Source organism: Siphateles boraxobius, unplaced genomic scaffold (assembly GCF_051911475.1).
Source record: "Siphateles boraxobius isolate OS27281-9 unplaced genomic scaffold, OSU_SipBor_1 178, whole genome shotgun sequence".
NCBI lineage: Eukaryota > Metazoa > Chordata > Actinopteri > Cypriniformes > Leuciscidae > Siphateles > Siphateles boraxobius.
Genome location: NW_027508786.1, coordinates 117,501 through 132,526, shown reverse-complemented (window position 1 = coordinate 132,526; position 15,026 = coordinate 117,501). Strand labels below are relative to the sequence as shown.

The 15,026-nt window shown below is 46.2% G+C and overlaps 2 protein-coding genes across 6 annotated transcripts in view; both read left to right on the top strand.

The window, feature by feature from the left end:
• Positions 1-3,262: 3,262 nt before the first annotated feature.
• Positions 3,263-5,692, top strand: LOC143740625 (zona pellucida sperm-binding protein 3-like). The gene is made up of 8 exons (XM_077232611.1): positions 3,263-3,876; positions 3,943-4,064; positions 4,149-4,252; positions 4,324-4,501; positions 5,074-5,191; positions 5,257-5,342; positions 5,411-5,499; positions 5,571-5,692. Exons 1-8 carry the CDS (start codon positions 3,298-3,300, stop codon positions 5,636-5,638), a joined length of 1,344 nt encoding a protein of 447 aa, XP_077088726.1. The 5' UTR covers positions 3,263-3,297; the 3' UTR covers positions 5,639-5,692.
• Positions 5,693-6,264: 572 nt separating this feature from the next.
• Positions 6,265-15,026, top strand: part of LOC143740624 (uncharacterized) — a 9,549-nt gene continuing 787 nt past the window's right edge. The window contains exons 1-4 of one of the 5 annotated variants that reach the window (XM_077232610.1): positions 6,265-6,644; positions 10,364-11,462; positions 11,568-11,588; positions 11,772-11,809. In XM_077232610.1, the coding sequence (XP_077088725.1) occupies positions 6,557-6,644; positions 10,364-11,462; positions 11,568-11,588; positions 11,772-11,809 (1,246 nt within the window). In that variant the 5' untranslated portion in view covers positions 6,265-6,556. Of the gene's footprint in view, positions 6,645-10,363; positions 11,810-15,026 lie in introns of all 5 variants that reach the window. The other 4 variants (XM_077232609.1, XM_077232606.1, XM_077232607.1 and 1 more) reach the window with 4 other exon arrangements.

Here is a 15,026-nt window from a genome sequence, read left to right as displayed (position 1 = left end):
CCCTGAGGAGAAAATCCAACGCAACTGAGAGGACCAAGCGAAACATATGTATTTCTGCTCAGCAACACTGGACATCAACCACATGACATGCGCTAATAAAAGTGCATTACTGTCTACTTTTTTTATGTAGCCTATAACAGTTCTATCTAATAACGAATGAGACGGGACTATTAGACAAATCGTAATCCACTGAACATGGAGAATGCGAGCAGTGTGTGCTCAGGCTCTGGTGTTGTCAAATTAAAGGTCACAACAAGTGCGGCTTATGTCACTTCAGAGTTCATACTGGTGCTGCGAATACAACCAGGAAAATGTTCCTAGGGGAACCATTCAATCTCGGGGAACCATTCGATCTCAGGGAACCCCCCTGGTGGCTCGTTCCTAGAACTACCCGGTGCGAAAACTACCCTTTGCTAGGTACTCAAATCGCTTTACATATGGAAGGGGGAATCTCCTCAAACACCACCAATGTGCAGCATCACCTGATGATGCGACGGCAGCCATACTGCGCCAGAACGCCCACCACACACGCACACACACACCAGCTGACTGGTGGCAAGGAGACAGTGATGAAGCCAATCAGTATATGGGGATGATTAGGAGGCCATGATGGACAGAGACACTGGGTTACTTTGGCCAGGATTGGGTTACACTCCTACTCTTTTTCCGAAGGACATCCTGGGATTTTTAATGACCACAGAGAGTCAGGACCTCGGTTTAATGTCTCATCCTTATGTCACCAAGGCTTACACCAATCAACCTGATGGTGGAGCTACAGTGATCAGAAGTACATAATGGGTCATAACTCCTAAACCATTTGTCACAGGTTCAAGTGTCTTATATCACTGGAAACTTTGACATACAGCGTGTCTTGGATTGATGTCATACTGGTGAAATTCCGGGGTGTGTTTTCAAGAAACCTGTATACTTTTGTGAGCTAGTCCTAGGTTTTTTGCCCGATCGGAACCAAACACGTGCAAAAAGATTCTCTGGAGTCTGGTTGTCAATTATCAAGTCAATTTCCATTCACATTTGCAACAGGGCGCCAGAATGTTTGAAGTGGGCATGGTTACTTCTACTAAAACGACCATCCCTTTTGAGCCCCTTTCACACAGAGATTCCGGAAAATACATGGACAAAGCGACCCGGGATTTGACCCCGGGTTCGTTTGATTTTGGTTCATTCACACTGCCAGTGATTTTCCGGAATCAGAGAGTGCGTTCACACACAACCCGTAAAAATCCCGTGAAGACACGTGACATCGATGTGACATGTAATGTCTCAGCAGTGTCTAATTTGCTTATGGGCTGCGATTTCTCTCTGGAGAAACCACGCTTGTGCATTTTTTCTCTGATTCGATCATAAACTAGCGCATTACGTACCGTTTCACTAGAATTGCTTTCACTTCACTTCAGCGTCATCATTACGACACGGCATTGGTTACGGATTTTGTCACACAGCGCGCGTTCCGGGCCTGATCCCGGCAATGTTACTAGGTCCCCGACCCGGGATCAATCTCGGGTTGTGTTTGCATTCACACAGAAGGCATTCTGGCAATTTCCCGGCAATTTCCCGGGATCAACGCACTGTGTGAAAGGGGCTTTGTACACATATATGGGCTCAGTCTGTGGTTGTGTGAAAAATGACGTGGTGACTAGGGGCAGGAATCACAGGGTAGACTACGATCAGGGGCGCCGCTACGGAGGTGAAAGTTAGAATGATTCCAAGGGCCCATGCACTTTTGGGGCCCCCAGAGATCGATTGTATTAATGGAATGGGTGCGGTATACCAACATCATATTCTTTCATAGGGCCCAAAATTTCTAGAGGCACCCTTGGCAATGATACACGGCTCGCGAATACCGATAATATCATGATACAGCAATGCTGCGATATTCGATATATTGCTAGACAATCCTATAATGATACATCACGATATCTGTCCAACTATGAAAAAATGCCAGTGAAAAGGTTAAGTGCAGGTTTTCTCTCTTTATTAAAGTCCAAACTGTTAGAAAACAGTACAAAAGGTTTTTCAGTCTGTAAATTAAATTTAACATTTTAAGTATACTTTTTAAAAGCTTAAATTTTCTTTGTGTGTAAACTGACTCATTTCACTGCTTATCGACTCGCTTTATATAAACCTGGTACATTTAAACATTTTCCACCCTCTTTTATTTAAACCTGGGTGGGAACATCACCTGGGAATAGTGTTGTCAAAGGCTCCAACTTGGGGTTTTTCAAATTTTAAAAATGTGACGACACCAGCATTTGCCCCTAGCGTGTTGAGAGAGATTGAGGAAATTCTTAAACTCCTATGATTGGTGTTCACGCGCTCAACATATCTGTGATTAGTTACAGTGATCAACACTTCAAGAACATGTTGTAAATAGACTTTGACGAGCGCTTACACAGGTACGAGCGCTTACACAGGTACGAGCGCGTACACAGGCACGCACTGGAGCGTTGGAAAGCACGTCCATCAGAAGATCTCTAATATATCCGCTGATAGAAGAATCCGCTATACACTCCTGCTCTCCAACGCTCCTGTGTGTATCTGTGTAAGCACTCGGTGAAGAGCGTCTAAAATGTATATTCACAACATGCTTCCGTAATTGTATAAAAGCCGAAGTTTATTTAATATTGTACTCGCACTGATTTCCACCATCCCGTTAAAGACCTAGTTAACTTATGTCCACGTTTCACGTTCACATGTTCATGTGTTCAGCGCCACCTCGAGGACCCATGAAGTAGCGACACTGGAAGCAGGTAAATATATTTAGAGCGCCTTATTTTATTAATAAAAATTGACGCCAGCGTATCGATTATCGTATCGCACGGAGCATAATGTTATGATCCTGCATTCCTTTGGTTCTGAAATACATTTCTCCATTTTAGACCCCTGTGGAGATTGCTCTTGATGTTATAATCTAAACCTGAAACATACTAAACTTTATTATTCTGGATACTAGTGTGCAAAGGCCATGTTTCTGAATTAAAAAAACAAAGGAAGACACAAAAAGACTTGAGCTTGTTTGTGTTTCAGAGAATTGATCCTTTCATTTTGATATTTAAAATAAGCAATCATTTGATTTAGCTACTAATAACATGCCCTTATATGTTAATTCATTTTATTCTGTAATAAAGAATCAATGACTTTCACCTGTGACATATTGATTGAGTAAATTGGCAGGTGCAGAGAAGAATGCTTGTCAGGAGAGGGGTGGAGCCATTCTGATTTACATCTGCATATATTTGGATGGTATCACCCTAATGTGTCATTGAAACAAGCTTGGCAATGATGGGGTTTTGGCAGGTTGGATTTGGATTGGTGTTTGTTCTTGCTCTTGGACTTTCTGAAGCACAATGGAGAGCAAGAGCAGCACATAATTTGAGTCCAAGCGAGTTTAGGCCTAGAACATTAGCTCAAGCTTCTCAACAAGCTGATTCCAGGATGCCTTCGGTTCCCAGTAACACTGTATTTGCACCACAAAGGTTTCCCGCTCCGTTGCCTGTCCAGACACCAGTCAGGACTGACTTTGGAAAGTCTTCTCAAGATCTTATGGGTGTTCAATTAAAAGAGCTGTTACAGGGTCCAGTGGAGAAATTGACGTGGAGATTTCCAGGTCTACCAGAGGAACCCCAGACGCCAGACGTTCCCTTTGAGTTGCCTTCTCCCGGCCCGGCCAACAGTGTGGCGGCTCAGTGCGGAGATAGCTCTGTATATGTGGAAGTGATGAAGGACTTCTTTGGGACTGGGCACCCACTGTTGTCCTCTGGGTTTACACTGGGAGGCTGTACTGCGACTGGAGAGGATTCTGCTGCTCAAGTGCTGATCTTTGAGTCTGAACTGCATGGATGCAGCAGCACATCAGTGGTAAGCTTCTGTTGTGACGATGATCATAGGTATTCTGAACCGTCTTATATTAACCTTTCTGTTCAGGTGACTGAGGATGAGCTCGTCTACAGGTTCAACGTTATCTACACCCCACAAGAGGCTTCATATGCTGTTCCTATTGTCAGGAGTAGTGGTGCGGTGGTTGGTATCGAGTGTCATTATCCAAGGTGAGGATTCGAGTAATTCAGGCTCACCGGATTCTCTAATCCTGCCGTTTACGGGCGAGAGATGACGCTTGTTTAACTCTACAGAACACATAATGTGAGCAGCGATACCTTAATGCCCACTTGGATCCCATATGCCTCAATTAAGGTTGCAGAGGAAGTCTTTGTGTTCTCCCTCAAGCTCATGACTGGTTGGTGAAGCCCAAACAGATTTGTAGTATGCTTGTGAATCATCTGTGTGAAGACTTTTCTCTCTTTGCAGATGACTGGAGATTTGAGAGACCTTCTAACCAGTACTTCCTGGGTGACATGATAAATCTCGAAGCATCGGTGCGTGTGTACAGCCATGTTCCCGTCCGTGTGTTTGTGGACAGCTGCATGGCTACTGCAGTCCCTGATGTGGCTTCTGTCCCCAGATACTCCTTTATTGAGAATAATGGGTAAGAGCTGCTATGGTGAACGTGATCTCTGTTGATCCTGGAACAACTTTCAGATCAACCAATCAGATTTGAGGGACAAGTTAACAGTTTGTCAAGTTTAGGATTAGAACCAGGGTAAGGTGTTTCAACATCAGTATTATTATCCCTCTGATTTTAATGAAAACTTAAGGGTAGGGGTAGGTTTAGGGATAGGGTAAGGACTACATTTTGGGACAGGAATGTTATTCCAGAATCAACTAAATATATTGATCAAGGAACCTGTCCGTCTTGGCAATCACGGTGACCTGAACGGTACACAGTTAAAGATTACACAACCCTTCTGGAAGCTGGGATACATGAGGAAGCACTGTGATTTTTGCCAAGTAAGACATCTGCCTGGATCAACTTTTTGTAACTACCCATAACTTTTCATTAAAATCAGAGGGAAACGATAGGTGAATAACACTGTTGAAACACCTTAACCTGGTTCTAAGCCTAAACTTGTCCCTCAAATCTGATTGGTTGATCTGAAAGTTCCAGGAACGTGTGGTACTTGGTGATTGGTGAAATCGCGTTCACCGTTCTCTACACAGGTGCCTGGTTGATGCCAAGCTCACAGGCTCCACGTCTCGCTTTATGCCCCGGACTCGAGGTGATAAGCTAGGGTTTCAGCTGGAGGCGTTCAGGTTCCAGCAAGCGGACAGTGGGCTGGTATGTATGTCTTGTAGTTGTTCAACTCTTTGTATGATATGGTGTACAAACCATTGTCTCTGCAGGTCTACATCACATGCGTTTTGAAGGTGGCTGCCGCAGCAACCTCACCAAATTCTGAGCAGAAAGCTTGTTCATTCTCTGCTAATGGGTACGTCGCCTGCTAGATGAGTGTACAGGTGAAGTAGTTGCGTAACTGAACTGAGGTTTGTTTGTCAGGTGGGTGTCTGCAGATGACTCTGACCAGGTGTGCGGATGCTGTGACACAACCTGTAGCGTCAGAAGTGGAAGTGATCAACTGCTCACAGGTTTGGACTAACTCTGATAACTAGTTCTTGTCATAAATGGCTTTAGTTCTCACTAATCATTTGTTCCTCAGATCTACGCTGGGAAAGAGCATCTGTCGGCCCCATCAATGTTAAAGAATATGGCTATGGCCAAAAATAACTGGAAATGGCATGTGACTCTAATAAATATAGTTAATATATTTGGGTTTTTTTTGTCTTTACTTGCACAAATACTACACTTAAACATATATCCAGTTTATATGGTTTCTGTTCAGAATTGTACCACAAAAAGCCATTTTATTTTTTTAACTGGCCAGTGGAGAAATTTTGCTGAAGTCATACATGGGGATAGGCCTATTACAGGACACAATGGCATTTCAATATCATCATACTTTCTTGTGCTGAAACATTATTATACTTGATAGAATTTCCAAGTAGGACTTGAAACTTTGAGGGATCCAAGTATAGCCACTCTCTCACTAACAAGATCCCACAACACACTCCTCTCAGACGTCATCCTCGACATGAACAAGTGATCCCAGAAGTCGCTCTCTCACACACGCTCACACACAAACACTGTCACACACAGTGCTGCCTGGGACTTCATTGACCGGCAGTGGCTCGATACTTTAAAGTTTATATAAAGTATGACGAAGGCATAGGCCCATACATGAGTTATTTTTGGAAGATGGACAAAATCAGTTTTGTTTAATAAAATTCATCTGAATGAATCAAGATCTGACTCATAATTTATTTGTTGTTCGGCAGTTCACGGTCAGTTTAACAGCCCAAGATCCAAAACATGACACAGTGACTGCAGCTCATATGCACGTGTGCTAGAGTGAATATAATCATAAATGAACAGTGACAGGTGATTGTCAGGCTGGTGTTCGGGTTCGAACAGCGCATGCGCGGCATCTCCGTCGCTCCAGTGAGTTTGAGCTGCAGCGCGTTACATTCCAGACGCGTGTGTTGGACATGAACGCATACCCTTACAACTGAAGAACGCTATTTAAACTAGTTCCAGAAGCTATCGGAGGTTTTTCTTCACACAGAGTCTTCGGGTGATTGTGTGATCATGGGCTGTTCGTCTTCCAGCACTCAGACGCTCGCGCAGGAGAACCGGCCGGGCGTCAAAGCGGAGGACGCGCGCGGGGAAACTCTGAGTAAGTTCAACATTCATCATAAACATGCGGGATACACTACAGCAACACTGTACACGCTTGACGTGTTATCATAATTGTCCTCAAACATTTAGTCTGAGATTACATATTTTCATAGTCATATAGCCTATAGGCAATCTTTAATTATTCAAATCGATGAGCTGCATCTTATTTCTGTCTGTGCTGTCACACACACACACACACACACACACACACACACACACACACACACACACACACACACACACACACACACACACACACACACACTCACTCTCTCTCTCTCTCTCTCTCTCTCTCACACACACACACACACACACACACACACACACACACACAGTTGACAGTGATCAGCACAGACAGCTCAGACCCGGTCAGGACTCGTTCGGCCCCGGGCGTCGCTCTGTTCCTCTGGTCCGACCAGTCGCTGTGTTTCCAGATCATGTTCACCTCGGCGCTTCCATTGACACACACACACACACACACACACACACACACACACACACACACACACACACACACACACACACACACACACACACACACACACACACACAGTGACTCGGTCCGTGAGAAGATCAGCTTCACCCTGTTTATCAGCCGGAGCAGAAACTCTGAGGATGATCATGATGTTTCAGTGTTTACTGCGGGTTTATCTGGGCTGTTTTTTCTCTCATATATGGGTTTGTGTCAAATGTAAAACACACACACACACACACACACACACACACACACACACACACACACACACACACACACACACACACACACACACACACACACACAGTCGCACTCACTCTTTAAGATGGTGTTTCTGTTCTGAGTTATTCTCATGATCCTCATGTTTGAGGTAATTCTGGATCATAACTTGTCTTGTGATCATGATTATGTTTATGGTTAATGTTGAGCAAGTGAACAGTTTTGATGGAGGAGAGGGTTTGACTTTAGAGCAAGTCAAGAAGCTTCATATAAAAATGAATAATGAGGGAAAACATGAGAATAAAAGAACATAAACTCTTAATGAGAGAGTCGTCACCCGTGAGTTCAGTTCAAACGAACACTGTTACTGTGTCAACACATGGACAGAGACACACACACTCACTCACACACACGGTCTATAGTGAGTCTGTCATCTTTGGCTGAAGTTGTGTGTCTGAGGTTGTGTGTCTAAGGTTATGTCTGAGGTAGTGTGTCTAATGTTATGTCTGAGGTTGTGTGTCTGAGGTTGTGTGTCGCTGCTGTCTGAGGTTGTGTGTCTGAGGTTGTGTGTCGCTGCTGTCTCTCCTTAGCGCTGCTGACCTTCAGGAAATTACTTTTTCTTGAGGAAATGAGTTCAGAACGGGGAAGAACCTGCAGGCATGTGTGTGTGTGTGTGTGTGTGTACATCACACTGATGTCTGTAGAATCAGCCCTTCACACACAGGAAAAGTCTCTGTCAGCAAAAGAGGTGAAGTTCTCAACGTAACTTGGGATGAGTGAACCCATCTAATCTTTCAATTAACCGCCAGAGACTATAAGCAGCTGCTCACCTCGCTCTGGCATCCGCTGTTCCGCCGTCCCTCCACCTCCCCAGCTCCACCTCCCCAAGCTCCACCTCCCCAACTCCACCTCCCCAGCTCCATCTCCCCAAGCTCCACCTCCCCAAGCTCCACCTCCCCAAGCTCCACCTCCAAGCTCCACCTCCAAGCTCCACCTCCAAGCTCCACCTCCCCAACTCCATCTCCCCAAGCTCCACCTCCCCAACTCCACCTCCCCAACTCCACCTCCCCAGCTCCACCTCCCCAAGCTCCACCTCCCCAAGCTCCACCTCCCCAAGCTCCACCTCCCCAAGCTCCACCTCCCCAAGCTCCCCCTTCCCAGCTCCACCTGCCCAGCTCCCCCTCCCCAAGCTCCCCCTCCCCAGCTCCACCTGCCCAGCTCCACCTCCCCAACTCCAGCTGCCCAGCTCCACCTCCCCAACTCCACCTGCCCAACTCCAGGTCCCCAACTCCACCTGCCCAACTCCACCTGCCCAGCTTTCCCTCCCCAGCTCCACCTCCCCAGCTCCACCTCCCCAGTTCCACCTCCCCAGTTCCACCTCCCCAGCTCCACCTCCCCAGCTCCACCTCCCCAACTCCACCTCCCCATCCCCACCTCCCCAGCTCCACCTCCCCAGCTCCACCTCCCCAGCTCCACCGCCCCAGCTTCACCTCCCCAGCTCCACCTGCCCAGCTCCCCTTCCCCAGCTCCCCCTGCCCAGCTCCTCCTCCCCAGCTCCTCCTCCCCCAGCTCCACCTTCCCAGCTCCACCTGCCCACCTCCCCAACTCCACCAACTCCACCTCCCCAAGCTCCACCTCCCCAACTCCACCTCCCTAGCTCCACCTCCCCAAGCTCCACCTCCCAAGCTCCACCTCCCCAACTCCAGCTCCACCATATCCACCTCCCCAACTCCACCTCCCCAGCTCCGACTCCACCTCCCCAACTCCACCAGCTGCACCTCCCCAACTCCACCTCCCCAGCTCCAACTCCACCTCCCCAACTCCACCAGCTCCACCTCCCCTGCTACACCTCCCCAAGCTCTACCTCCTCAACTCCACCAGCTCCACCTCCCCAGCTCCACCTCCCCTGCTCCACCTCGCCAAGCTCCACCTCCCCAACTCCACCTCCCCAGCTCCTCTACCCAACTCAACCTCCCTAGCTCCAACTCCACCTCCCCAGCTCCAGCTCCACCTCCCCATCTCCACCAGCTCCACCTCCCCAACTCCACCAGCTCCACCTCCCCAACTCCACCAGCTCCACCTCCCCAACCTCACCAGCTCCACCTCCCCAGCTCCACCACCTCCCCAGCTCCACCTCCACCTCCCCAGTTCCACCGCCATTTACCATTTACCATCTAAGCATTAGTAGTGCCACTGAAGGGTTTATCTCAGCTCGAGTTGAAGCTGCTTCCTCGAGCCCCTCCACTGCGGACAGCAAGATTATACGGCAAAGGAACTCGTGAAATGATCTTTAAATGTGTTCTCATGTCTGTGATGCATAATCTGTATATAATGTAATTATCAAACCAGTCCGATGAAACAAGATAAACACGGGCTGTTAAACAAACAACTGTGGAGACTGACGCTCTTCTACATTGCACATGCAGAGAAGTGTGTAAAAGAATAAGAGAGAACCGTAAACACTCGATATGCAGACTCAGGCTGTTTCTGTTGGGTTTCCATGAGAGCGTCTTCCAGGATGCTTCATTAGTGTTTGGAGAAAGATAAATATTAACCATTAAAGTGAGGCAGGAATGTGTGTTCTTAATTATTTACTCCTTGTTACAGTTTGTGTTTCTGAGTTCAGCTAAAGCCATACATTTTTTTAAAAGTTACATTTGGGGTGTGGTTAACGTTTATCTGTTCACACTACAGACAAATAAATGGATTTGACTGTGATATGAATTTTAATGCCTGATACCGTCTTTAGTTACTCAGGGCTTTGCTTTGAGGCATGTGCTGAAAAATTTAAGCATTCAATAAGAGCATCTTTAAATCCATGTGACCTGAGAGCTAATTATTCATTTACCCCACTTTCTCTAGGCACTGTTTATATAATGGGTCAAGAATATGGAGAACTCTTTGGCTTATGTTCATTTCATAACAAAAAGAAATAATTTATTCTGATGACAAACGATTATATTTGCATGTTCAATGCATGTTAATAAACTTTATTTCCCCTCTGCTTGTGTTTTTTTTGCCAGTCAATGGTAATGGGATTGTAGCAGAAGTCAGCATGACCATCTCAGACCAGATGCAGTTGCCGGTTCAGAGCAGTGTTCTGGATCAGATGGTTCCGGGACCGGCGGAGACGGCGAACCAGGACTGGAAACCTGAGCAGGCAGCTGTCAGCGGCAGTGATGCTGCTCTGGAGGCCATAGTACCAGCAGACGTTCTTGCTACTTCAGAACTCGTTGTCACTACAGCTGCAGAAACAGCCCTAGCTCTGGAACCAACATCAGATCTCACACCAGTTCAGTTCACTCCCACTCCAGAACCCAAGCCAGCTGAGCCAACGTCAGCTCCAGAATTCCCATCAGACGTCCCAGTGGAGCCAAGCCCTGCTCTAGAACTAACTTCAGCTCCAGAACCCACTCCAGTGGAACCAAGCCCTGCTCTAGAACAAACTCCAGCTCCAGAACCCAGTCCAGTGGAACCAAGCCCTGCTCTAGAACCAACTCCAGCTCCAGAACCCAGTCCAGTGGAACCAAGCCCTGCTCTAGAACAAACTCCAGCTCCAGAACCCACTCCAGTGGAACCAAGCCCTGCTCTAGGTCAAACTCCAGCTCCAGAACCCACTCCAGTGGAACCAAGCCCTGCTCTAGAACCAACTCCAGCTCCAGAAACCACTCCAGTGGAACCAAGCCCTGCACTAGAACCAGCTCCAGAACCCGCTCTAGTGGAACCAAGCCCTGCGCTAGAACCAACTCCAGTGGAACCAAGCCCTGCTCTAGAACCAACTCTTACTCCAGAACCCACTCCAGTGGAACCAAGCCCTGCGCTAGAACCAGCTCCAGAACCCACTCCAGTGGAACCAAGCCCTGCTCTAGAACCAACTCCAGCTCCAGAACCCACTCCAATGGAACCATGCCCAGCTCTAGAACCAACTCCGGCTCCAGAACCCACTCCAGTGGAACCAAGCCCAGGTGCTCTAGAACCAACTCCAGCTCTAGAACCAACTCCAGCTCCAGAACCAACTCCAGTGGAACCAAGCCCAGCTCTAGAACCAGCTCCAGAACCCGCTCCAGCTCTAGAACCAACCGCATCTCCAGAACCCGCTCTAGTGGAACCAAGCCCAGCTCTGGAACCCACTCCAGCTCCAGAACCCACTCCAGCTCTAGAACTAACCGCATCTCCAGAACCTGCTCTAGTGGAACCAAGCCCAGCTGTAGAACCCACTCCAGCTCCAGAACCCACTCCAGTGGAACCAAGCCCAGCTCTAGAACCAACTCCAGCTCCAAAACCCACTTCAGTGGAACCAAGCCCAGCTCTAGAACCAACTCCAGCTCCAGAACCCGCTCCAGCTCTAGAACCAACCGCATCTCCAGAATCCGCTCTAGTGGAACCAAGCCCAGCTCTAGAACCCGCTCCAGAACCAACTCCAGTGGAACTGAGTCCAGCACCTGTGATGGAGGCAGTAGCTGCAGAGGGTAAAGCATGGGATTATGGGGCAGTTAATGGGGTCACAGGGAAGGTCAAACTAATTAATTACACTGGCGGCAAGTGCAGCAGCAATCTGTACTTATACCTTTTAAAGTCCCCATGTGGTGAAAATCCAACTTTTAATGTTGTTTATATGTCTATGTGGTGTTTTTAATATGCTTTAAGACAAACCATGTGTAAATTCATAAGTCGACAGCATTGCTGAGTATTTTCTCCTTAAAAATGCAGTGAACCAAAGACAGTCTCAAAAACACGGTTTGAAATCGCTGGTGTTTCTGACGTCACAAACTACCTTGTAACCAATCAGATCAACATGTGATCGTCAACGAGTGGATCTCTGAGTGAGTGAGTGAGTGAGTGAGTGAGTGGAGGCGGGGCTCATTTACATAAACATAAAACTACGCATACTGAATGAGACAAGGGTGTCGAGTTACATTCAAGATATTTTAAGGCATGAAAAAAATCATTTTCAAGGAGAAAACGTTTAAATATGTCATTTTGGTGATCAAAGATGAGTTTTAAGGGATAAAATCATTGACTAATCCAGGGGACTTTAAATGATGTGTCTGATTATTTAAGAACAAAGCATCAGATTTAAAACACTTAAAGTAAAGCATGGGTCACTACACACACTGTAGAAGGAAGCTCTTTCTTATCTGATGCTGGGTAACACAACAGGGATTGTGTTGTGCAGTCTAGACAGAGACACACACAACATGTTTCCTTCACGTCGGCACAACGGTCTCTTGCTGACACATTGTCACTCTTTGTGCCGAGCCAAAAATCACAATAATCTTGTGCTCTGTTGCCTCAGATTATGTCAGATTCAGCACTGAACATGATGGCATCTGGCGACGCGCGGCGCTGGCCGTGACACAGGAACCTTTACACAACACTGAGGGATAGTCATCAATACCCTGATTCTGATACAAACAGTTATTTATAATATGAGCAAACGGATGTTCATGTGGTTTTCTACGGGACATTTGGGCTGAATGCTCACAGTCACAGTGACAAACACTAGAACAAGCCTAACGCAGGTGAAGATCTCAGACATCTGTGAAACGCCGGAGATTGCTGATGATCCGGCCGGAGACTGGGCTTCAGGAGACTTCGGTCCGTGTGGCTGATAGATGGTGTCACTGGACTTAAAGGAGTCGTTCACTTCAGAATTAAAATGATAATTTACTCTCCTCCACATCATCCAAGATCTTCAAGTCATTTTTTCTTCAAATTAAAAGAAATGAGTAAAACATTCCAGGATTTTCTCCATATAGTGACTTCAATGGAGTCCAACGGGTTGATGGTCCAAATGTGAGTTTCAGTGTGATTAGTTTTACATGATTACGTAATGTGTGAATCATCACAGCTAGAGCAAGACGAGCATTTGTGGTTAAAGTATATAAATGTTTATTTTTGTTATAAATGTCCGCTGGTTTGTGTAGATCAGACTCTTATTCCTCGGCTGGGATCGTGTCGAGACTCTGAAGCTGCACTGAAGTCACTATATGGAGGAAAAATCGTAAAAATCTTAATTCTGAAGTGAACGACTCCTTTAAGGCCCCAATATACAGGTCTTTCTCAAAAAATTAGCATATTGTGATAAAGTTCATTATTTTTCATAATTTAATGATAAAAATTTAACTTTCATATATTTTAGATTCATTGCACACCAACTAAAATATTCCAGGTCTTTTATTGTTTTAATACTGATGATTTTAGCATACAGCTCATGAAAACCCAAAATTCCTGTCTCAAAAAATTAGCATATTTCATCCGACCAATAAAAGAAGTGTTTTTAATACAAAAAAAAGTCAACCTTCAAATAATTATGTTCAGTTATGCACTCAATACTTGGTCGGGAATCCTTTTGCAGAAATGACTGCTTCAATGCGGCGTGGCATGGAGGCAATCAGCCTGTGGCACTGCTGAGGTGTTATGGAGGCCCAGGATGCTTCGATAGCGGCCTTAAGCTCATCCAGAGTGTTGGGTCTTGCGTCTCTCAACTTTCTCTTCACAATATCCCACAGATTCTCTATGGGGTTCAGGTCAGGAGAGTTGGCAGGCCAATTGAGCACAGTAATACCATGGTCAGTAAACCATTTACCAGTGGTTTTGGCACTGTGAGCAGGTGCCAGGTCGTGCTGAAAAATGAAATCTTCATCTCCATAAAGCTTTTCAGCAGATGGAAGCATGAAGTGCTCCAAAATCTCCTGATAGCTAGCTGCATTGACCCTGCCCTTGATAAAACACAGTGGACCAACACCAGCAGCTGACATGGCACCCCAGACCATCACTGACTGTGTGTACTTGACACTGGACTTCAGGCATTTTGGCATTTCCTTCTCCCCAGTCTTCCTCCAGACTCTGGCACCTTGATTTCCGAATGACATGCAAAACTGAGCAACAGTCCAGTGCTGCTTCTCTGTAGCCCAGGTCAGGCGCTTCTGCTGCTGTTTCTGGTTCAAAAGTGGCTTGACGAGGAGAATGCGGCACCTGTAGCCCATTTCCTGCACACGCCTGTGCACGGTGGCTCTGGATGTTTCTACTCCAGACTCAGTCCACTGCTTCCGCAGGTCCCCCAAGGTCTGGAATCGGTCCTTCTCCACAATCTTCCTCAGGGTCCGGTCACCTCTTCTCGTTGTGCAGCGTTTTTTGCCACACTTTTTCCTTCCCACAGACTTCCCACTGAGGTGCCTTGATACAGCACTCTGGGAACAGCCTATTTGTTCAGAAATTTCTTTCTGTGTCTTACCCTCTTGCTTGAGGGTGTCAATGAAGGCCTTCTGGACAGCAGTCAGGTCGGCAGTCTTACCCATGATTGCGGTTTTGAGTAATGAAATAGGCAGGGAGTTTTTAAAAGCCTAAGGAATCTTTTGCAGGTGTTTAGAGTTAATTAGTTGATTCAGATGATTAGGTTAATAGCTCGTTTAGAGACCCTTTTCATGATATGCTAATTTTTTGAGACAGGAATTTTGGGTTTTCATGAGCTGTATGCCAAAATCATCAGTATTAAAACAATAAAAGACCTGAAATATTTCAGTTGGTGTGCAATGAATCTAAAATATATGAACGTTTAATTTTTATCATTACATTATGGAAAATAATTAACTTTATCACAATATGCTAATTTTTTGAGAAGGACCTGTACTACACTTTATATCGTTATATGAGACGAGAGATTGAACACTTTAACTGAAAATT